We start from the raw sequence: 25689 nt of genomic DNA, 5'->3' as shown, positions 1-25689 counted from the left end.
ACTATTTTCCACAAATTATACATTATGCTTTATATCAAGCTGCCTACAGAAAATTAAGCAAGTACTGCATGAAAGTTCATCTTTCAAGGTCAATATTGGATAACTCTTACAATAAGCACTGGAGCCGCATTATTTTATTTTTGTAGATATGCATGAATTACAGGGTTTGCTATATTTGTATTATTTTAATATATTGTATATCAGTAGGAACCCAGCAGTTATGTTCTGCACTGATTACAAGTTTTTATCATATGGTACAGAGCCATAAGTAGATAGTTCCATATACTGCAAATTGACTTTGCTGCTTCATATGTATAACACGGTGAGTTGATGTCCACCTGGAACAATTCTTTTATCCCATCCCTCCATCTCTTCATGTAGAAGCAATATAGCCTTTTCCCTTCCCTAATCAGACACCTTTTTTTACAATTATCTTTCTGAGAGATATGCTATCAGTTTCATGATGCCTCAGCACCACAGCAGGCGACCAGCAAGTTCTAATACTATCTCTGCTAGTTGGAGTACAATGTAATCCAAGTTAAGCAAAATTAACCCAGGACAATTACTTATAGATTTTCCTTCTAATACTATGCTAATGAGCCTGAGGAGCTCTAGGTGGCATTGCCAGCACTTCACCCTCCCACTGTGTGCTGAAACTTCACCTGCTACCATGAGATTACAGAAGGTAGAGGAATGGGGGGAGTTCTGAGGGAGCAAATGATGTGCTTTTTGCACTGTGTAACAGCTTGAAGGGACTCTGGTAACACCTCTCAGCAGCAGAGGAAGTTTCAGCGTACAGTGGGAGGTGCAGTGTAAAGCTGTAGTACGGAGGAGCTTTGGTAATGCCCCCAAGAGCACTTTGTGCTCATTAGCATAATTATAAAAGTTGATTTTAGAAGGATGGAGGCCATGGATAACAAATATAAGAAGATAACCATAGTCATGTTGCACTGGTTTATCATATATGATTTTGAGTGTAGATTTCCTTCAATTAAAAACTGTAAGAGACCAAAAAAATCAAGTGATGTTCACTGACTTGCTATCATGTAAAGCTTTACATGACCTTACTAATCAGCAAGTACACATGGCCTACTGTAGAGCAGCAATGTTTGTAAAGGGAAGGATGTGAATAGAAGATATTGTAATTTGGATGATGGCCACTGTATCTCTTGTGATCTGGTTACATCAATCAGGAAAGGATATAGCAAGTGAGTGATGGAAAGCCAAGTAAATGAGCACTAGCAATAAGTTCATCAAACTTTTCTTGTATTGAAAAAATGCACTCAATGCTTTTAGATTGTTTCCTTCTTCAGGTCCAATTTAAATAAAGGAACTAGAGTACAAATTATTTTATAAAAAGATAAAAGAATGTACCAAGCACATAAAAAGATAATAAAAAGCAGAAGTTAATCAGTTTTTAAGCATTCTGTTTTACCGCAATACACGAGAAACCTAGTAGTTAGTTACAGTTCATATATAATATAGTGATACAATGATTACATAAATTTATGAGATGAGATTCTAAATATATATGTATATGAACAACCATATTTACATATTAGTGTTGCTTTAAATTCCTGCGCAAGTAAGTCAGAACCTGCGAAATTTATACCGAGATTCCTTTTGTTTAGTAGAAAAAATGTCTAATGGATTATACCTCCTAAGAATTTCTAAGAGTATTTATCTTGAGGAATTAGCGAGTTTGCGATTAATCAGAAACACTTCTCTAAAATTAAGCAGGGTGATAACGGCAGCATTTTTCATTGATGTGTTACGTTTTATGCACCTTTCATCTGAGCTGTTTATGTTGTGACTAAAGATCTTGATTCATACAAATGCACTGATGAAAGAAAGTCTGAAATGATGAGCTTAAAGCAAAGAAATCATGAAAAACTGGTGTTTTTATATTTAAAGTAAAGAAGGAATCTGTTAATTATTATACCCAAACATGGCAGAAGGCTAAGGATAGAGGGGCTTGGATTCAGAAATATGTATTCAGACAATTAGGCTTTATTAATAATTTACATTTTTTAGTGCTAATGAATGTAAAATAAACATTTCAATAGTTTTACCCTCTGTTAAACACGACAAAATATAATATTTTATCTTTACATCTTTACACACAATTTAGAAATCATGCAATGCCCGCAGATTAATTTATATATATATATATATATATATTTATATTTACAACAGTCAAGTCAAAGCTCCAATATAATGGAAGGAATGGAGTAAAAGTGGGAGCTTAAGTAATTTATGCTGATGGAGGGGGGTCAGACACTCTGTATCCGATTAGCAGTTCTTAGTGGTCTCTGTGTAGCACAACCAGGCCAGGTCCACAGATAAACTCTCTCTGCATTCTGGATGGCTCTTCCTACTTATGGGCAATTCATCGGTTGTGAAGTACAGGGTCCTTTTTGTGGCTCTGTACTGCCGTCTGTTTCCAGCCATGCCTCTGCACTAGTTTGCTGTTTAAAGCCAATGCTTAAAAACAGTTCTTGGCATGTTTAGCCACTTTATGGACTATAGATTAGTGCCTACTGCCCTAACAATTGCATGAGTATCAGATTACATGGGCTGTATGCTCTTTGCTTTAACCTTGTATAGTAATTCCAGGTACATCTCAGCCTGTTCCTTGGTGCAATGCTTTGGTACTTTGTCCCATCTCAGTCAGCCACTACCCAATATGTACATAGAGTCTTAAGAACTTTAGCTAAATTGAAGATATCTTAACTACTTAAGAACCACTCAGGCCAACTTGTATTTGATATGTTCCATCACACGTTGATAGTACTGCTTTGATATTGCTTCCACCAAGTAAGTGAGCTGACTCCTGAGCACCTGAAAGAGAAGGCAACATATTTCTGTTATTATTGTCTCATTTCTAATAAACAGTTATAACATTTGACGGCTTTGGTGACTTTTCTTATTTATTTATTTGTTTGTTTTGTTAACTTGTCATCATCTGCTGTTATCACTTGGAGTTAAGTAGGGACTATTGTCAGGTTAGCAGCCACCATCTAGGGTGGTTTGAAGTAAGTATGTAGAGATAGTCTGGTGTGTTTACATGGTTGATAATAGGAGCTATGAACAATTGTTTTCTAACACAGAAAGGCAGCTACTGGGTCTAACTAGACCCAGCACAGCCCTAACAGTGACGGCTATCCCTGAAACAAGGTTTATTTTCATTATAAATTAGCAACCTAAGTTATGTTGCAAAGTCAACCCTAGGTCCGAAAGAGATAGAATATAAAGTTGTCCTCTGCTGACATCTAGGAAAATTATAGATGTTTTTTTCAAATAAATGGCAAACACTGCTTCCTCCATTAAATTTTCATCAGAATAAAATGATGTAACATTGAATAAATGTACAAATCTGTGATTGAAAAAGAAAAATACACATTGACCATGAAAAATCATGCAATTGATTCAAAAGCTTAAAAATGTAAAACACAATTTTTGTCTTGAATTACTAAGTTACTAGTAGTATCCAAGCACTTAAATAGTTAAGAAAGGAAAGTCGGACATATTTAGCTAAACATAATAGTTTTGTTGTTCAAGGGTGGAGATTCACTTCCCTATTTCAAAAATGCCTTGTTAACAGTGTACATTATCATTTTCATTAAGCCATAGAAAGGTCTATCTAATAAATAATTGAAATTCCCTATTAGGACTGTGTTATTTAACCGGTTCACGTGACGTCATCGGGGAGCGCCGATCCGTCGCCATGGTAGCTTCGGGTCTCACGAAGACCCAAAGCTACTTCGGGTTAACCTATTCATTACAATGTGCTATCAGCACATTGTAATGTATGAGGAGTAAAATCCACATATACTGTAGTATGGCAGCATATGGTAGGATCGATCAGACAACCTAGGGTTAAAGTACCCTAGGGAGTCTGAAAAATAGTAAAAATAAAAATAAAAAAAAAGTTAAAAAAAAAATTATAATAAAAAAACCTAAAAATTCAAATCACCCCCCTTTCCCTAGAACTGATATAAATATAAATAAACAGTAACAATCATAAACACATTAGGTATCGCCGCGTCCGAAAATGCCTGATCTATCAAAATATAATAACGGTTTTTCACTGCGTTTAACCCCGTAACGGAAAATCGCGTCCAAAGTCAAAACTGGCAGTTTTTTGCCATTTAAAAAAAAATTAAAAATTCTATAAAAAGTGATCAAAAGGTTGTACAGTCCTAAAAATAATATCATTGAAAACATCATCAAAAGTCGCAAAAGATGACACTACCCTCAACTCCATAAAACGAAGTATGGAAAAGTTATAAGCACAAGAAGACGGCAAAATAAAAAAAAAATTTTGTTCATGAGGTTTTAATTTTTGTAAATGTATGAAAACATTATAAAACCTATACAAATTTGGTATCCCTGTAATAGTACTGACCCAAAGAATAAAGTAGATGCGTCATTTGTGGCGTGAAGTGAAAGCCGTAATATCCAAGCCCACAAGAATACGACACAAAGGCATTTTTTCACCATTTTCACTGAATTTGGAATTTTTTCCCGCTTCCCAGTACATGGCATGGAATATTCAATGCGATCACTATGAAGTGCAGTTTGTTACGCAATAAACGAGCCATCACATAGCTTTTTACGTGTAAAAATAAAAAAGTTATAGATTTTTGAAGGTGGGGAGTGAAAAATGGAAATGAAAAAACGGGAAAGGGCCCAGTCCTTAACCGGTTAAATAGCAAGTTAATAGAAAATAATTGAAAGGGTTTACATTATTTGAACCAGACACTTTAGTTGATGTAAATACACATCCTACTTTGAACTGAAATCTAAAAAATGTGTACTTGAAATTTAAATTTAGATAAATACTGCATATACATCTTTTTAAGTAGTGTAACATTCATATCCAATGTTTCCCAAACCTGACTTTCCTGCTAGCGTTGCTGATCCAGGCTTTGATAGGTTGTGTAAAGCAGGATGTTTTCAAGTAAACTCCTTTTGCATAAATGAAGCATGGGCAACTAGAGAGGAACTCCAAACACAAAACCAAGTTTGCTTGGACTCTGGCAATCCATGCAGTTACTTCACTTGCTTTACTCGTTACATAATCCACAGTTGTATAATCAATCACTTACCCCATAAGAGTTGTTGTGCACACGGTGATGGAACAACATTACATCTTAAATCAACTATATGTGCAATAATTATGTCTCACCTGAATTGATGGAAAACCTGGTTCATTTTGTAGTTCATAGCTCTTAAATATCTAGTAGAATACACAAAGTCGGATATAATTGACATGCTACATGGAAAAAAGCAAGTTCTTACATATTATTGGGGGGAATGTCCCGAGATTCCATTATTCCAGAGAGATGTATGGCAAAACATCCAGCAAGTAATTAATGTTCTCCTATCATTTATCCGATTATGTTTATTACTTTAATTTTTACCATCTCCCTTAAATATGTGGATGGCTGATCGACATCCACCATTAGATACTTAGATTCTTAAAATCAGTGGTCATCCATCTCATGTTTACTCAAGAAGATGAGTGGCTGACAAAAGTTTTTTTTTAATGATTATTTGAAAGATGTGATCCGTGGACAAAAGAGTAGAATTTACATATTGCTGGCTGGCATATTAAGAATTAATTTGACATAGAATTAATTAGGAAAGATATAACCCAATTATGAATATCAACAATATTTTTCAACATATCAATATTTTTCAACACAAGCAAGATTTTTGGATGAGGATTGTTTATCTTCTCTCAAGATGTGGAAATTTAGGTCTGAGCAAATGCGAAGAGTCTTTGCTGTATGGGGCAGTTATCACTTTATCAATATGTAATATGTAATATGTTTTAAAACAACGAGGAAAAGGAAAAGTAATAATTATCAACAGTTAAGCAAGCCATACCTCAAGAGCGAAAGAATGTTAAATATTTTATAACATGTAACCCGCTATTCCAGAAAACTGTGATTAAATTACTTTTTATTACAGAAACGGTGTAAATGGTATTGAAACTCAGACCTATTCTTTTTATTGGTATTGTGAGAAATTCTAGATACATGACATGGGCAACGGCGCTGCTGGTTCTAAAAATATACCCATCATTTTTCAACCTCAGAAACTTTGTAAAAAATTATAACTTATACAACAATAGTCACACCTGACATATTCTCATTTGATTTGAGTACTGAAGATTTCAGGTGTGTTGTTTCTATGAAAAAAAAAAATACATAGCAGTTTTGTAGTAGCAGTGGAAATTTTTTTGTAAAAAATTTTATTGGAAAAAATTGGTGTGTAAGATTTTTTGCATAAATATTGATGATTTTCTGCTGCAAAAAATATTCTGTTATATAATCGATTATAAACAAATATAATTAGTCTTTTTTACAAATGTGTGTTGATTTTGTTTATTTTTGTTGCTAAGTTTTGAAGTAAACAAATAATTATCTATTTCTGTTGTAGAACTTTTCAAGACTTGTCCAAACAAATGGATTTATCTTATGGGACAGTGAAAGATTCTGCAGTTTATGAATATTTTAAAGCAAAGGGAACTAACACTCTGGAACAAGATACTACATTTGCAGAGCTGTGGAGAACTATTAGCAAAAACAATGGAGCTGACAATTGTGTCTCCAACCCCTCAGAAGGTATTAGGAAGGTAAGAAAGATATCTTTATTCATTACCATTATTATAGATTCTATAAAACAAAATTCCAAAATGTTATACACTTATTTATCAGCATAGCAAATAACAGAAATGAACTATGAGTATAACAAATAATAACTGAAATCATAATAAGACTCCATATGGCAATGAAACTAGAGTGTTAAAATCCCACAAGTACACATTAATACTTGAAATAAAACTTTAGATATCAACTTCTACTTACAAGTTGGGGGCTATTTATCATTAGACATGCCTCTTGGGACAGTTCTATGTCTATTTTTGGTGCTACACTGCCCATGAGATTCAATAAAGTAGCCTTTAATAAATCTTCTTACATTCTACTATTATGTGTCTGGGATTTTTTATTTTAATCCCTCAAAAATGCATAAAAAGATGCAGTACATACACCAGCAGAGGACTGGATTAACTATGAGTCATGAATCTGGCTTTTCATGGTGTTACACAGCATTGCACAACCAATAGTTGTATGTTTAAGCCAGATTAATGAAGGGGTGTAAATGGATCTGTGACACTGTTTAGCAGAAAAAAAGTCCCAAAAACTTCAATGCAACGTTTTTGAGATTATTTACATCAAAAAATTGCAGGAAAACCAACGATAAATAACCCCCAATTTTTGCAGTTTTAATAGTGTGCTCTATGAGGGACATTAATCAAAGAGTTTTCTTGACTTTTTGGTGTAAATGACTTATATGACCGGTGTTTGTCCTGCAGTGATTATACTAATCTTGTATAAGAAAAAAAAAACCTGACTACTTTTTAACGTCCCAACCCACTTTAATAAATCTGATGGGCAGTGGAGCTCCAAAGTCAGACGAAGAACTATTGTAATAAGCATGCCTACATTTATTTTTTAATCTGGTTAAATTATTGTTTTGATGTTTAATATAGATGCCTCCTGCCATCGGTTAAAAAGAGACCAGGTATAATTGCAGCAAGAAAGGGAGTTGAAATAGTTGCAATCTTAGATGTGACATGTTGGAATTTGAAAATTTTAGAATTTTAAACACTGAATGGCCAGAAAAAAAAGTGCAGAGTAATGTATCTGGTATTCCTTGAGTGTTTTGCTTAATACACCCTTAAGTTTTATCAGGATGCCCTATGGCTAAATTTCATTATCCAGATAAGAGATAAGTTTTAAAAATTTTAAAGAACTTTACTGAAATGATGAAAGTCATTTACATTATAAATAATAGGTATCCAGTCAAGAGGTAATAAAAACCCAACTTAAATACAAGTTATTGGGGGGTTACTGGCTTACATGGGCAGGAGTTTTGACTATTTTTTTTTACCCAAATGTCACCTCAACATCAAGTGGTGTTCCCAAAGCAAGCACAATTCTAATTTAAGCAGGGCTAGTGACTATGCCTGGTGGGTTGTGCTGTACCCAAACTTGTGATGAAGCCCATGGTCAAGTCTGGTAGACACAAACTGCCATAGTGTTTCCAATTTTTTATTTATTTCTATTTACATAGTACATGTAACAAACAGGAAGAAAAGAAAAAAAAGCACAAAAGTGTCACACCTTAATGCCTAATTATAAAAAAGGTGGGTGTTTAAATACAAGATTTAGCTATTTTAAGTTTAGCTCATAGGCAGTAGCACAAATCTTAGACTACCTTATACCACACTAATGCTTATGGATTTAGTTTTTTCATCTATACCTTTTCAGGGTTTAACAATGTTGGAAATCTCCTGCCATGATTTGTTTGGAATACATATGTTAACCATCTATACAAATCCATTAGTAGCAAATAATGATTTCCCATTTTTAACATTGCATTGCATTTCCTTGCTACAGCAAGGATTTGCATTATGGACCTAATATTATTGTAAGTAAATTCTGTGATTCCTTTATTTAGCAGTGTCTTAGCTAACTTCTTTACCGCCTGTATTGGAGAGGAGTCTCCGAAAAAGGGGAATTACATTTTGATATTCCCACCACATGCTGTATGACCCATATTTTCTACCTCTGGGCATCTGTAAAATAGACCCATCCAACTAGGGACCGGCACCAACACTGGGCATACCAGGGCAAGTGCTGGGGTCCAGGGCTGCTAGGGGTCCCACAAAAGGTTGTACATAAGGATTACATGGGGGTGTGAGAAGCTGTATCTAATTAATCCATAGAGGGTGAGGGGGGCTTTATATATAATAATCATGAGGAGCTATTATTTGGTATGACAAACTAGGGAATATTTTGGAGAACAAGAGAATATTTTAGTTTCTGAATTTGTAATGCCACCACGTGAGTTCACTTCAAATGGGCCTCCAGAGGCTCTGCCGCCCTGGGGCCTACTAAAAACTGGAGCCAACCCTGCATTCAATCATATGTTACTTTTCCCTACCATGAAGTATTCATGTTCTCAATAGGAAAAGGAAACAATCTACTGTACTTCTAATGCAATGCACTTGATCCCTTTTCCCATGCCACTGGGGGAACCCGAACAACTCACATAAAAACAATTTTAAATGTTTTTCCAGTCCCATAGAAAGATGATGTTTTGGATAACATTAATTTAATGTGTGTTATACAATATGCACAGTATATGTTATTGAAATGTAGTTTTTGTATCTAGGAATGTTGAAAAAAATGGAATGTTTTAAATTACACTTCATGACCCACTACGTATTCCACTATTCCTAGGAGAATTTCTTGGGACTGTGTTGGGTGGGTGGGTAAAATGTTGTCTTTTATAAGCATTGTTTTATTAAGGGGGCAATTCACAAATTTTTATTTGCACAGCAATTAATTTTTGATAACACAGGGATAACAAAGAACAAAGGGTTTTTGATAAATTTAGGTCTATCATGAGCAGTTTAGAAAGTGTATGTGTAATTTTCCATTTTTATGATACTGTGTTTTTCTGACTTAAGGTGTATTACATTGTTTTACATTGATATGCATATATGTATTTGTCTGTTCCTGTTATGTCATGTCTTCATGTAGTTGTATCTGTGCTGCGGCAAGAAATAATTTCCCATTTTTTGGATTATTTAAGCTTTATTGTATTGTATCATTTCATATGATCTCTTCAACAAAATACAGTAAGTAACTTTGTTTAGCAGAATCTTTCTTTCACTGTGAACCCTGAAGGCCTGTTTGCCAGAGACCTTACTTCTTTACGCCTACAAATAAAAACACATTCCCAACAAAGAGGGAGTTTCCCGATTCCTATTTTAAGATGTAATAAGACTGAAACAATTAGAGGCCAAGGATTGTGAGTACATTAGTGGACTCCTTAAATATAAAGTAGTGCCTTGAATTAATAAAGAGGTTGGTTAGGAAAAACGCCTGTAGCCGCAGGTGACATTGCCATTTAAATAAATAAGCATCTTTTATTTAGAATGTAATCTTCTCAAAGCTTTCATTTTGTTCTGATGGAATTATTACAATTATCTTGTCTAGATATGTCTATGGATAAAAGGCTGCCGCTTGCTAAACATAGACTCTAATAGAACATCCTGACATGAGAACAAGCTTTCTGGCAGAACATTTCAAGGTTGGATTTTAAAAAGTGTGGAGAGAATTATTCAACTTAAAAGCCAAAGATTATCAGTTATAATGACGCTTATAATGTAAGAGCAGGAAGCTTCGAAATGCATGTGGGTGAAACTTTTAGAAGGAAAGACATGGAATGACATGTCCCATTCATCTTCCTTATTAAAGGTGCAGGCTGACTCCATTAAGAGGAAGAAGATGTTGACTATTGACAATACAAATATTGTTTTTCATTAGCTTTGTTTTTTATCCTTTCTCCAAATACATTTGAAAGGCAAAACCCTTTCATTTTAACTGCTTATTGGCAAAAGGTTTACAACAACAGCATTGATTTTTTTCAGCTTTTGCAGAAGGTTATATTAGTTCTTCGCAAGTTCATTATTTCTTGAGAATTTATCTTTCCATAGTCCTTAAAAAAATCAAGTGAATATTGATAATGGATTTATTGCTTTAAAAGATGGCCTAGTGAAAGGGCAAAAATTATGATTTTTTTTTAATGCAAAAAAATTTCCCACATCTATATGAATGAACACAAAATTCACCAAAAAAGAAGATTTGTATATGGAATTTTTTTAATTTAAAAAATAATGCAAGGTTTAAAAACATTTAAAACCCCAAAACAATATGGGGAAATAACCGGCCCTTCCCAGACTTCTAAACGTTCCTGAAAGTAACAATGTGTTAAGTTAAATGTGGCAGCGAGTTCATACAAATTAAAGCAAACTTATAGCCATAATTGAATAAAGAGGGTCAGGTATATTCACAAAGATGACCGCTACCACATATTGTAAATATGAATCACAATTTACATTAAGCCAGAAAGAAATAATATTACCGCATAGTATGAGTTATCAAGTAGGGAGGGGGGATAGAGACCCCACAAGTATCATCTGTCAAGCAGGCTTCCTCAGGGGAAACAAACATAAATCAAAGTACTGGGATCCAGCTTGATATAAATAGTTCTTACAATTCTTTAGAAGTCTGTGTATTATTTAAAATAATGCCTCTACTTTTCATCAAAATTTATACTATGTGGATCTGAAGTACCTGGCTACAGTCAAACACGTTCAGTCTGTGGAAATGGATCTACCGTATATACTCGAGTATAACCTGACCTAAGTATAAGCTGATGCCCCTCCTTTTACCACAAAAAACTGGGAAAACCTATTGACTCGAGTATAAGCCGAGGGTGGACAATTATTGGTCACAGCCTCCCCAGTATATAGCCTGCCAGCCCCCTGCCCCAGTAGACAGCCTATGGCCCCTGCCCCAGGAGATAGCAGCACCCCCATCCCATCGTTCAGCGGCTCGCCCGTCCCGTCATTCAGCGGCTCCCCCATCCTGGCGGAAGCCTCCCCCGTCCCGTCAGGCAGCCGCCCCCACATTGCCCGTGTTACAGCTAGTTGATTAAAAAAATAAATAAATAAAAACTTTCCTTTCCGGCGGCCCCCTCAGGTCTTCTGTGCAATCCGCCAGGCAGTGGCGGCAGGTCCGTGCAGCGCACAGCTCTGACGTCAGCCACCACTGCTGACATCAAGAGTGTCTGCCGGATGCCGGCACACACAATACCATGTGGCGTCGCACGGACCTGCCACCGCTGATGGACAGATCGCACAGGGGGGTGCCGGAAAGGTGAGTTTTGAGTTATTTATTTTTTTGACTCGAGTAGAAGCCGAATTTGAGTTTTTCAGCACATTTTCTGTGCTGACAAACTCGGCTTATACTCGAGTACATACTGTGTATGCTGGTATGATTCCACAGGACTCCTTGTTTAAAGCAGAAATGTGATGCAAGGACTCCCTGTCTGCCAGCTGAACTGAAGCTCTAACATTTTACGAAATTTTACAGTTCTGGCACTGCTGTTTTAAAAATTTCATTTGTTGGATCAAATAAACAGGTCCATTTCCATGGGATTAACACATTTGATTGCAGCCAGCCTAGCTTTTTTTGCAGTTTACTATTTTATGAAATAAAATGCAGATTTCTAAATAATTATTCTAATAAGACAACCATTTTGATTGGAGATATTAAAATAAATTATTAATATTTGTAAAATAAGACCTATAAATGTCTTAACTTGGTTTAATTAGCCTTTCATGAATATGTGGACCTTTTTATAAATTTTCTGTCTAAAATATTAAGATGTACACAATACATTATGGGTGGAAAAATATTTAAATGATGAATTACTTCATTATAAGTTTTAGTAATAACAGTTAAGAACTGCAATCTTTTGGAATCTGCTACAATTCATGGTACACCGTTCTTCTCATGTTATGAAAAAATCATTTGGTTTCAAAATATTCTATAAAAAATGTAACATTTGAAGAGAATACATATCAGTGCAGTTCAAGAAAGGGCAAACCAGAAAAAATCCAAAGCTAGAAAACAGTACTGAAGTTCAAGAAATCTGTATGATTTTGTTGGCAACTAAGCAAACACATCCTTAGCAAAGAAGTACAGAACATTGGGGCACATTTACTTACCCGGTCCATTCGCGTTCCAGCGGCGGCTTCTCCGCTCTGGATTCGGGTCCGGCCGGGATTTAATAAGGTAGTTCTTCCGCCGTCCACCAGGTGGCGCTGCTGCGCTGAAAGTAAACTCATCGCGCCGGAATGCACCGAGCTGGACCAGGTGAAGGTAAGCGGTCCTTATGCGACACAATTCGGTTTTTAAATTCAGGGGCTTGTCCGAATAATTCGGGTTGCTCGAAAACCACGCCCCCTATTTGTGGCCACAATCCCGGGGCAATTCAAGGAAACTCGGCGCAAATCGGAAATATTCGGGTAACACATCGGGAAAACGCGATTCGGGCCCTTAGTAAATGACCCCCATTGTGTTCAATATACCATGAAAAGTGTATGGTTGCTAGAAGCTTTAATAAGAATAAATGTATCTTTCTGCTGAAGACTAGATAACTTACTATACTGTATGTACATGAAAAACTGCTATCTTTTTGAAAAAAAAAGCCTACAGGTCACAACTCTCGAGATCAATATTGGACGTACACAATGAAAAGTAGATTTTGTTTTATTAAGTAAGAACTTAGCTTTGCCCTTCCCTAATCACTGGTCAGACCTCAGTAATACGTATAAGTATAATCAGCGCTGTATAAGGCTCACTGGACACAAATTTAGTCTGTCCATTTGCTGACTGCTGGAGCTCAGACCAGGTCCTATTCTCGAGTTTTCAATTTGGGCAGTTTTTTCTATTGTCATCGGCCAGTGAGCGGACCACACACACTAAGGACACATGGACCACAAACACTAGACCACAGGTCCATTGTTTGCAGTTTGGCATGCACGTGTTCTCATGCAGGTAGCCAAAGAGTTTAAGCCAATTCAGAGGAGAAAGACCAAACTTACTAAAGTATGGATGGATTACAGTACAAAGACAGGTTATTAATTTACATGAAGCACAGTTTCATTTGGGCGAATAACAGTGATTCCTTACTGTAGAAGCAATGCGAAAGTGAAACAAGCAACAGTTGGGCCAAATTTTACCAAACCCAAATTTTGATTGGACTTCTCACCAATGACTGTTGCTTGGAAACATTGCTTAAAATTCAGCAATGATTGCGGGTGTTAACTGTTTAAATGCCGATGGCAAAATCGCTAGCGTCATTTAAATCACCCGGCTGTGTGCTTGCTGGCAGTCCCTGGGTTACGTACAAGGTAGGTTCTGTAGGTTTGTTCTTAAGTTGAATTTGTATGTAAGTTGGACCTGTATATTTTATAATTGTAGCTCCAGACACATTTGTTTTTGGTCTCTGTGACAATCAGATTTTAAAAACTTGGATTGTCATAAGAACCAGGATTAATATTAAAGCCTAATTGTAGTCACCTTTAATAACCGTTATAACTGTTTACTATAGCCTAGGGCTAAATTACCAATTACAAGAGGTGAGTTTGTAACTACTGGTCGTCTGTAAGTCAGGTGTTCTTAAGTAGGAACACTACAATTTTTTGTAGAAATAAAGGATATGAAAAATTATGAACAGATGCTGGATCAATTTAAAAGAGGCCTAGACAGCAAATATGACTTTGAAATTATGGAAGATTTTTTTTTATCCAATTAGTATTAGCTTTATTCAGGGCCGGATTATAGGCGGGGCTCCCGGGGCTCGAGCCCCGGGGCCCCCACCATTTTGCCCCCCCAGGGGGCCTCCACCGGATCGCGTTCTCCGGTCCCTGACTCCTCAGCCGCCGGCCCCCTTAGTCGCCTGCCCTCGGCACACGTCACCACCTCCACGGATATCCCCTTGCATGTCTTGCCCGCCCACCTGTCCGCCCCCCGGCACAAGTTACTGCCTCCCCGCCCTTCAGCTCCATGGCCGAGCCATCCGCCCCCTGCCCGCCCATCCCGCAGCCTTACCCTGCATCCCCCCGCCGCCACCCTCCTCCTGCCCGAACAGGCAGTCATCCTCCGCATCTCCCACTCCTCCCCGCCTGAACATCTGAACATTCAGCCGTCCTCCGCTCCCCGCGCCCCCCCCCCCCGCCGGAACATTCAGCCGCCCTCCGCTCCCCGCGCCCCCCACCCCCGCCGGAACATTCAGCCGTCCTCCGCTCCCCGCGTTCCCCCCCCCTGCCGGAACATTCAGCCGTCCTCCGCTCCCCGCGCTCCCCCCCTCCGCCGGAACATTCAGCCGTCCTCCGCTCAACCCCCCCACCCCCCCCGCCGGAACATTCAGCCGTCCTCCGCTACCCGCCCCCCCCCCCCCCGCCGGAACATTCTGCTGTCCTCCGCTCACCGCGCCAGCCCCCCCACCCCCCCCCGGAACATTCAGCCGCCTTCCGCTCATCGCCAAATCCCCCCCCCCCCCCGGAACATTCTGCCGTCCTCAGCTCCCCGCGCCCCCCCCCCCCCCACCGCCGGAACATACAGCCGTCCTCCGCTCACCGCGACAGCCCCCCCCCCAGGAACATTCAGCCGTCCTCCGCTCACCGCGCCCCCCCCCCCTCCCCCACGGGAACATTCAGCAGTCCTCCAGTCCCCAGCGGCCCCCGATGCCAGCTGGAACAAGCAGCCATCGTCAACTCCCCCCGCCCGAACACCCTCCTGATGGGACAGCCGAACAACCTAAAAGGGTAAGTATACATTACATATTTATCTGTGTGTATATATGATGTATATACTGTGTATCTGTGTATATATGTATATACTGTGTATATGTGTATATATGCATCTACTGTGTATCTAAAGTGTTTATATGTATATACTGTGTATCTGTGTATATATGTATATACTGTGTATATGTGTATATATGCATCTACTGTGTACATGTGTAAATACTGTGTATCTGTGTATATATGTATATACTGTGTATCTGTGTATATATGTATATACTGTGTATATGTGTATATATGCATCTACTGTGTATATAAAGTGTATATATGTATCTACTGTGTATATAAAGTGTATATATGTATATACTGTGTATATATGATTCTACTGTTTATATATAGTGTATATTTGTATATACTGTGTATATGTGTATATATTGTGTATATATGCATCTACTATCTATATGTGTATATACTGTGTATAGATGAATATACTGTATTTATACATGAATATATTTGTATAAGCATATATATGTGCACATTTAAATATACCGTATTTTCCGGACTATAAGGCGCACATAAAAGCCTTGGATTTCCTTGGAAATCCAAAGTGCGCCTTATAGTCCGGTGCGCCCTATAGGTCCTACTTACATAGGTCCCCTCTACCGGAGACAGCAGATCTCCAGCGGGAACTGCAGACCACGCGGCACGAACAACTTCTGCCGCGTCGGTCTGCAGTTCCCGCTGGAGATCTGCTGTCTCCGGTAGCGGGGATCTATGTAAGTATGCCATTCTCCACCTCCCGCTCACCTTCCCCGCTCACCTTCCCCGCGTTCCGCGTCTTGTCTCGGCGTCACGTCTTGTCCCGTCGGGTCTCCGCTCCGCCCCCGGACCTCCGCCACACCCCCGGACCCTGCGCCTTATAGTCCGATGCGCCTTATATATGGAATTATTACATATATAAGGCGCATCGGTCTGATGCGCCTTATATTCCGGTGCGCCTAATGGCCCGGAAAATACGGTATGCATATATATATATATATATATATATGTATGTTTATATGCTGTGTGTGTGGTATGTATGTATATGTTCTGTATACTGAATGTGTGTGTGTGTATTTCCCATATGTGTGTGAAAATGCTGTATCTACTGAATGTGTCTGTATTTGCTGTATGTATATGCAGCATGTGTGTATATGGTGTTTTTATACTGCATGTATATGTATATATGGTCAGTGTATACTGTATGTATGTATGTATATATATATATATATGTGTGTGTATGCCGTATGTGTGATGTATATATACTGTATGTGTTTGTGTATACTCTGTATTAGTGTATAAATGTATATGGGTACATAAATGTGTGTGTATACTTGTATATATATGGGTGCAAGCATATGAGTGTAGAAATTTATGTGTGTATATAAAGGTGTGAATATATCAGTGTATAAATGTGTGTAATTGTATAAACTGCGGGCTGCATGTCTGGTACGGGCTGAGGTGTATGTTAAATGGGACTGCATATCTGGTAGGGGTGAAGGTAGATACAACGATGTGTTACTGGGGGTGAGGCGGCTGTCTATAGATGTGTTACTGGGGGTGAGGCGGCTGTGTGTAGCTGTGTTACTGGAGGTGAGGCGGCTGTATGTAGCTGTTTTACTGGGGGTGAGGCGACTGTATGTAGCTGTGTTACTGGAGGTGAGGTGGCTGTATGTAGCTGTGTTACTGGGGGTGAGGCGGCTGTGTGTAGCTGTGTTACTGGAGGTGAGGTGGCTGTATGTAGCTGTGTTACTGGGGGTGAGGCGGCTGTGTGTAGCTGTGTTACTGGGGATGAGGCGGCTGTGTGTAGCTGTGTTACTGGAGGTGAGGCGGCTGTATGTAGCTGTGTTACTGGGGGTGAGGCGGCTGTGTGTAGCTGTGTTACTGGAGGTGAGGCGGCTGTATGTAGCTGTGTTACTGGGGGGTGAGGCGGCTGTATGTAGCTGTGTTACTGGGGATGAGGCGGCTGTATGTAGCAGTGTTACTGGGGGCAAGGCGGCTGTATGTAGCTGTGTTACTGGGAGCGAGGCGGCTGTATGTAGCAGTGTTACTGGGAGCGAGGCGGCTGTATGTAGCTGTGTTACTGGGGATGAAGCGGCTGTATGTAGCTGTGTTACTGGGAGCGAGGCGGCTGTATGTAGCAGTGTTACTGGGAGCGAGGCGGCTGTATGTAGCTGTGTTACTGGGGATGAAGCGGCTGTATGTAGCTGTGTTACTGGGAGCGAGGCGGCTGTATGTAGCTGTGTTACTGGGGGTGAGGCGGCTGTATGTAGTGGTGTTACTGGGGATGAGGCGGCTGTATGTAGCTGTGTTACTGGAGGTGAGGCGGCTGTATGTAGCTGTGTTACTGGGGGTGAGGCGGCTGTATGTAGCTGTGTTACTGGGGATGAGGCGGCTGTATGTAGCTGTGTTACTGGGGATGAGGCGGCTGTATGTAGCTGTGTTACTGGGGATGAGACGGCTGTATGTAGCTGTTTTACTGGGGATGAGGCGGCTGTATGTAGCTGTGCTACTGGGGATGAGACGGCTGTATGTAGCTGTGTTACTGGGGGTGAGGCGGCTGTATGTAGCTGTGTTAATGGGGATGAGACGGCTGTATGTAGCTGTTTTACTGGGGATGAGGCGGCTGTATGTAGCTGTGTTACTGGAGGTGAGGTGGCTGTATGTAGCTGTGTTACTGGGGGTGAGGCGGCTGTGTGTAGCTGTGTTACTGGAGGTGAGGTGGCTGTGTGTAGCTGTGTTACTGGGGGTGAGGCGGCTGTGTGTAGTTGTGTTACTGGAGGTGAGGCGGCTGTATGTAGCTGTGTTACTGGGGGGTGAGGCGGCTGTATGTAGCTGTGTTACTGGGGATGAGGCGGCTGTATGTAGCTGTGTTACTGGGGGCCAGGCGGCTGTATGTAGCTGTGTTACTGGGGGCCAGGCGGCTGTATGTAGCTGTGTTACTGGGAGCGAGGCGGCTGTATGTAGCAGTGTTACTAGGAGCGAGGCGGCTGTATGTAGCTGTGTTACTGGGGATGAAGCGGCTGTATGTAGCTGTGTTACTGGGAGCGAGGCGGCTGTATGTAGCTGTGTTACTGGAGGTGAGGCGGCTGTATGTAGTGGTGTTACTGGGGATGGGGCGGCTGTATGTAGCTGTGTTACTGGGGGTGAGGCGGCTGTATGTAGCTGTGTTACTGGGGGTGAGGCGGCTGTATGTAGCTGTGTTACTGGGGGTGAGGCGGCTGTATGTAGCTGTGTTACTGGGGGTGAGGCGGCTGTATGTAGCTGTGTTACTGGGGATGAGGCGGCTGTATGTAGCTGTGTTACTGGAGGTGAGGCGGCTGTATGTAGCTGTGTTACTGGGGGTGAGGCGGCTGTATGTAGCTGTGTTACTGGGGATGAGACGGCTGTATGTAGCTGTGTTACTGGGGGTGAGGCGGCTGTATGTAGCTGTGTTACTGGGGATGAGGCGGCTGTATGGAGATGTGTTACTGGGGGCGAGGCGGCTGTATGTAGCAATGTTACTGGGGATGAGGCGGCTGTATGTAGCTGTGTTACTGGGGCGAGGCGGCTGTATGTAGCTGTGTTACTGGGGTGAGGTGGCTGTATGTAGCTGTGTTACTGGGGGTGAGGCGGCTGTATGTAGCTGTGTTACTGGGGTGAGGCGGCTGTATGTAGCTGTGTTACTGGGGTGAGGCGGCTGTATGTAGCTGTGTTACTGGGGTGAGGCGGCTGTATGTAGCTGTGTTACTGGGGTGAGGCGGCTGTATGTAGCTGTGTTACTGGGGTGAGGCGGCTGTATGTAGCTGTGTTACTGGGGATGAGGTGGCTGTATGTAGCTGTGTTACTGGGGACGAGGCGGCTGTATGTAGCTGTGTTACTGTGGGGATAGTGGATAGTGAGCAGGAGGACGTGTATGCACGCTGCACTCAGTGGGGGCCTCCACCAGATTTTGCGCCCAGGGGCCCCCACCACCCTTAATCCGGCCCTGGCTTTATTAGTTCTTCTCTGAATGAATGCTGTTAAAGGTAGAATTTCATGGAACTTTATTTAACATAATCTTCTATGATATATTTAATGTCACTGTATATATATAATATCATTATAAACAGCTTCCTATATTGAGCTCCAGTACGGAGCATGTTTCGGTGTCTATATGTGGAAATTCCTGTGTGCTCCAACTGTGCATAAAATGCAAAAATAAAGTAAAAAATGTGCATATTGATCTAAAACTTCCAATTAAATCTTTATTAATGGGTTGTCCATACTCTGGGATATCATTTCTTCTCATTGCTGATGGTAACCTGTATCATGGATAGGGTTGAGAGTCATTTGTTGGACAAACTCTTTCATTTTACTTGTACTACATACAAGTAAATAGAGGTTGGTAGCATAGTTCTGTATGTAAGTACTTTAAATCAGTTCTTCCATTCTGTACATTTCCTCCAGTCCCTTGTAGCCCCCTTCTAGCTTTCTAATTCAAAATGAAGTAGTTGGCCATGCTCTGATAAGCAACATAACCAGCCATGCCTATGATGCTACCTCCTTTATAAAGTGCCAAAGATTATAATGAAAATATGCAGAAACACTTTTTTTGAATGGGACCAAGAGAAAATCTTAAATACTCTATTAAAACCCAATTATCCAAAAGGGAATTATTTACATATGTCCAGGGATAGGTCCTTATGAATATTCATGAGCAGTCATTTTGATTTTGATATTTCACAATTGATGTCAGTAAAAACATATCATGAATGATATAGAGAGGGCAATCCTTCGTTACATATCTCATTTTCTAAATTGATTGTGATAAATAAATGGTAAAGGCAATTTTTATAGTAAAAGATGAAAATAACGTGGGTTGTTTGATGAAGGAAAACCATTTTTATCAAAATTACTGTACAATAAGCCTGGCTTCTTAGATCTCCACTTACATTAGATTTCTTTATTTGCTATACATTTACTTCCATGGAAGCTACTGTGCATTTATGGACTACGAGTCACACTTTTTAGAAAGAAAAACATGTTTCTAAAGTGCCAAGCTACAAATTACACATTTTCAGAAGCAAATGTCAGTCTAAGCAGATCTCTCACCACACATTTGTATGCCGAATTAAGTCCATAAAAGAGCTGTGAAAAATCTGCTAATTTGCTTCTGAAAAAGTGGAAGTTGTAGCTTAGCACTTTATTTAACTGAAGAACGTTTGTGTCCCTAGCTCCTTCTGGAGACTCTTCCATGAGATTCATTTCTATAGGGTTGATATTTGGATAAGTGCTTGTTCCTTTTGCTCTCCCCTCTCAAGTCACCTAAGTGAAGGAGAAGCCTCCAATTCCATACACCCTAACAGTGTAGGACAGTCCTTCAATTTTTTTTTTTCATATTAATCAAATAGGACATGTAGACTGGTTGCAGTTATGACCAGAAGCATTGTTCCAACAGTGTGGGAATCCCATTTGCATGAAGAGAATGATGGTTAAGAAGGTGTTCTACTGTTTTCTTAGTTTCTGTAGAGCTACAAGCAGGGGCGTAACTAAAAAATGGAGGAAGTGCACCATTATACATATTATGCTGCACATTGTACAGCACAATATGTATATAACAATTCACATCTTCCACATATGCTCGGCCAAGAAAAGAAAGGGGAAAGGGAGAGGACAGCAGAAAGACAGGAAAAGGGATCGATTATCTCTAATTCCTGCCGTTTGCTTCGCTACTGGGACAGTTCTGTGTATATGTATAAAAGTGCGTGCATAAATGTGGGAGTAGGGGGACCCTTTCAGAAGTCTGCTTTGGGGCAATGACTCTCCTACTTGCGGCCCTGGCTAAAAGAGATAGAAAAGCACTTTCTATTTTGGTATGGGAGTAAGAAGGTTTGATGTATGTCTTCAGCTTAAGGGTACCTCTACATATTCCATCCAGTAGTAAATTCATCAGAATAACCAGGATGTACCTGAAACTAATAATGAAACATACTTATATGATTATAACAGAAGAAAAGAACAATAAGGAAAGTATTGTATACAGTAATTCTGCATATTGTATGCTCATCTAATGACTAGTCAAGGCTTTTGAGCCCCCATAACACACTGATCCCCTTATAGCTGGAAGGGCTCCTATATTTGTAGTTACCTCCATGGATGCCACTTATCTCCGACCATGGCTAGAATATAAGTTTGATGTGTGCAGTAGGTGAATCCCTAATGCAAATGCAATGTTATCCTCCAAAGCTGCAGATAAAAACATCATGTTAGTATAAGTGTTGTGACTTTTAAGGACGGTAGTGGAGGTCATTGCGAGCTATTCCTCTTCACAATATGTTTTTAGTAGGAGTTTGTAAACAAAACAAACTGGTTATTAATTCTGTTAAAGCATAAGAGACCAAAGCATTTTGCATATGCAAACCTTAATACATTTCCCCCTCATGAGAACTTCTTGTTCTGTGGTTTAGCTATAATTTTCTTTTAATGTCAGTTTCCCAGCAAATTCTTTATGAAGTAATAAGAACCTATATTCAACAGAATAAGCCTTTATTTTTAATTCAATGATTTTTTTTTTCTCGTTCGTTGTTTGGAACAGCTTTCTTTGTTTGATAAAACAGCCTATACATTCACGTAATTCATGCCATCGGTGATGGATTCATGTTCATGCATTATTTATGCAAATGTACAGCAAAGAAAACCAGGGCCTGTAAATTCACATTCTTTTGTGCTTAATCCTTCCTCCATCTGTTGTTCTGTACTTATTATTTATCACATAGATATGAAAAAATAATACTCTGATAAAGTCATGGTTACTTTTAGTACACAGCATGGAAGGCGTTACAAAACATCCTTTTAAATTTAATCCAATTTTACATGAAATATAAGCATTTGATTCACCAAATAAAAAATTACAATTGATTAATTGATCCATTGATTTATTCCCTACTAGTCAACTGTGGAAAGAAAATCCCATTATTACTCATTTTCCCAGTCCCTCAACAATTTATTTTGTTCAATTTTACTATTTCAGTTTCTTTTTCTTGTCTTTTATTTTTCAAAAACCAAGTGTATTCTTAACAGTTGTTGTGTATGTTTTCTTTGTCTTTCGATTATTCCTTACTTCCAGGCAAAGAGAGGAAACTATGCGTTCTTATGGGATGTGACAGTAGTGGAGTATGCAGCCCTCACGGATGATGAATGTTCAGTGACTGTCATCGGAAACAGCATAAGTAGCAAAGGCTATGGAATAGCTCTCCAACATGGCAGCCCGTACAGAGATATTTTCTCCCAGAGGTAATAGCAGTCTGCTTCCATTTGTTCTTGGGTTAACTTCTTGTATCCTGTTTCTGACATGAGCACGCACATTGTTCACTGTCTCCTAATATGGAAGGTGAAGGTCAGAGATTGTAAAGAGTCAGTCATAGTATGTTGCATCAATCTCTGCTGTCAAATTCTAAATGAGATTTGTCAAGGTAGGACTTATGTAAAAGGAATAATTCGAGAATACAGCCATACCATAATATGGACCTCCTGCACTTATGTGATATTTTTAATGTTAAAATATTTGTCCACTTTTATATTGATTTCTTAATATATATGTTTATGTAATAGGAAAATATATATAAAATTTTGCACAAGTACATTGAATCAGTTGGAAATCCTGTTTTGTACTACAGAATGGTATAGCCCATGGAAAATTATATCTTTTACATTGCAACCATGAAGTCATTAAATAGCAATAAACATACATACACACATAAGAGAAGGTCACCCATCTAGGTCACAACATAGATAGCAAATCAGATGCAAAAAAACAAACACAAAGAATAGTCAAGAGCGAGAGCCAAATATCGGAAACCAGAAGTAGAAAACAGCAGAATGGATGATAGAGCTGGCAAAAACAGCCATGAGTTCAGGGGAAAGGAGTAGAACTCTGAAATTTTAAGGATCCATTAACTGGCTCAGAACAAAGCTTGCAGAAAGCTGGGCATGGTAGATTCAATCCAGAGCCCAGCCACTACATTCAATCAGGAGCCCAGCCACTAGAGCACTGTCCAGACTTAAGTGAACAAAATAAAATTCTGTATCTTTTGAGCCTGACACAATAAACTACATTGCATGAAACTCCATTGCAGAGCAGATATACATGTACAACAGCTTAAAATGTATTTTTTGTTAATGTTGACATATGAGGCCCTTTCTGTCGGAGGAGAAGCACTTTAGGTGCATGGTACTTAATTTTGATTTGATGAATTATTGATTGATTTAGAATTTTTAGCATTTTTGGGGGGAGGACCATCTTACTCCGTCTTGCTGCGCCGGGGTGCCACCAGGTTGTTCCAGGGGTGTGACTAGCCCGCGGTGGAAGCCAAGGTAGTGGAGATGCAGAGACAGTCTGAGCCTGGGATAACAGCAGGAGAACAGCAGGACACAGTCACGGCAGGACACAGGAGCTGGCACACGGTACAGAAACATACGGTCAGACTGACACACAGAACACGGCAGACATGAGAAACACTGGAACAGAAATACTGGAATCACAGAAATACTGAAGACACAGGAGGGATTTAACTTCAGTGGAAAATGGCTGAGGATCCGGCGAGGCAGGAAGGGAGGTGTCGGATTATAAAGCAGATTCTGATTAACCAGCACCAATCATGAGGATGCTGGCCCTTTAAATCCGGCCTAGTTGGAGGGGTGCAGGAGCATGGAGGGGTGAATCCGTGCCTAGGAACAGGGCAGCAGGGACTACGCCATAGAGAGGGGCACAGGTGTGCCCCCCGATCCGTGACATGGATCATGGGGACACCTGTGACAGTAGCCCCCCTTAGGGCCACCCTTCTTCTTTGGCCTCCTCTTCTTCTTTTCGGTCCCAAGACACCTCTGGATGGAACTATGAACCTGTATATTCATCAGGACAGGGGGCGGTGATGCCATGCTGCATGAGTGGCATTCAGGATCCCCAACTCAGGATCTCACCAGTTCTCCGATTAAGGACAAGAACATGGATTTTCAGCCATGGAAGACCCAGGAGTAGAGATGATGTGGATCCAGGCAGGACATAGAAGACCAGACTCTCTTTGTGAAAAGTTACTACCTGGAGAGAAATTGGCACAGTATGGAACCAGAGCGGTTCGAACAGGATCTGATCATCAACAGAAGATAGGGATAGCCGATTCTTGAGAGCAACCACCAGAATGTGATGTCGGGAGAACAGAGCAGCATGAACAAAATTCCACACAGAACCAGAGTCCTGGAATGCTGAGACTTGCATGGGAGAGTGAGCACTGACACCGAGGAGCACAGGAAGCGAAAGACGTGGAGACACAGCATTGACACCCAGGGAAGTATCTTCCAGAAGCCCAAGGTTTTGGGGTCTGCTGGATGTGGGAGAATGGACAGAACAAGCCCCAATAGAGTATTCGGGAGTTGCACAGTACAGGCAAAGTTTCTACTGGAGACATCTGGAACATTCCTTGATGGAGAGGCGGACTCTGTCGATCTGCATAGGCTCCACTTCAGACTGTGTGGCTGGAGGCAGGGGCGACTTTTGGAAAACCTGAGCCAAGCTAGGCAGTCGTGTAAGCCGGACTTGAGGTTGCTTGTGATGTAATTCTCCATTATGTTCCATGAACCGCACGTCTATCCAGGTGGCCAGTGAGATGAGACCACTCAGAGTAGCCGGCAGATCACGGGCAGCCAGAACGTCTTTCATCTGGGAGAACAGTCCTTGCTTGAAGGTTGCTGACAAGGCGCATCATTGTAGGAGAACTCGGAGGCCAGGGTGCGAAACTTGACAGCATACTCGCCCACAGATGAGTCTTCTTGGTGCAGGTTCAGCAGCGCAGTTTCAGCTGAGGAGGCTCAAGCGGGTTCCTCAAACATGGAGCGGAATTCCACCAGAAATGTAGAATGGGAGGCCGTGACTGGATCTTTTCTGTCCCACAGAAGATTAGCCCAGGCCTGGGCCTTCCCAGAGAGGAGGCTGAGGATGAATGCCACCTTATTTCGTTCCATGACAAACTGGGTTGGCATAAGTTCAAAGTGGGTGAGGAAGCCGCTGCAGAGTTTTGGGTCACCATCAAATCAGGCATAGAAATTCTGAGTCTTGGCTCAACGGCCGGAGGAAATGCCGGGGACACTGGAAAAGTCACAGGAAGTTTTTCTTGAGAAGCAATCTGTTGAGACTGTCAGACGACAATGGTGCAAAGATCGATCCATTCTGGAGGTGACTCCTTAGTGGGGTCCATGGCCAGATTTTACTGTCATGAGCAGTTAGAATGCAGATGCTGTCTGACTGTCACAGAGTTCAGGAGGAGTCAGTGGACCACTGTGGGAGATGGTACTAGCCGACACCCGGGACTGGAGTCTAAGTGGCACCTGGTCTTCACCAGAGCCCGCCGCAAATCGGGATGGTCTTGCTGCAGCAAGGTGCCACCAGGTCA

The 25689-nt window shown here is 40.5% G+C and overlaps 1 protein-coding gene across 7 annotated transcripts in view; it reads left to right on the top strand.

Moving 5' to 3' along the window:
- The window catches only part of GRID1 (glutamate ionotropic receptor delta type subunit 1), a 1020611-nt gene that overhangs the window by 972768 nt on the left and 22154 nt on the right, over positions 1-25689 (top strand). For all 7 annotated transcript variants that reach the window (XM_072131335.1, XM_072131336.1, XM_072131338.1 and 4 more), the window contains 2 exons: positions 6451-6646; positions 22371-22537. In XM_072131335.1, coding sequence (XP_071987436.1) covers positions 6451-6646; positions 22371-22537 — 363 coding nt within the window. The remainder of the gene's footprint in view (positions 1-6450; positions 6647-22370; positions 22538-25689) is intronic.

This window comes from Engystomops pustulosus, chromosome 11, assembly GCF_040894005.1.
Source record: "Engystomops pustulosus chromosome 11, aEngPut4.maternal, whole genome shotgun sequence".
Lineage (NCBI taxonomy): Eukaryota > Metazoa > Chordata > Amphibia > Anura > Leptodactylidae > Engystomops > Engystomops pustulosus.
Note: the sequence above shows the minus strand (reverse complement) of the source record. Positions and strands in the feature narration are given on the sequence as shown.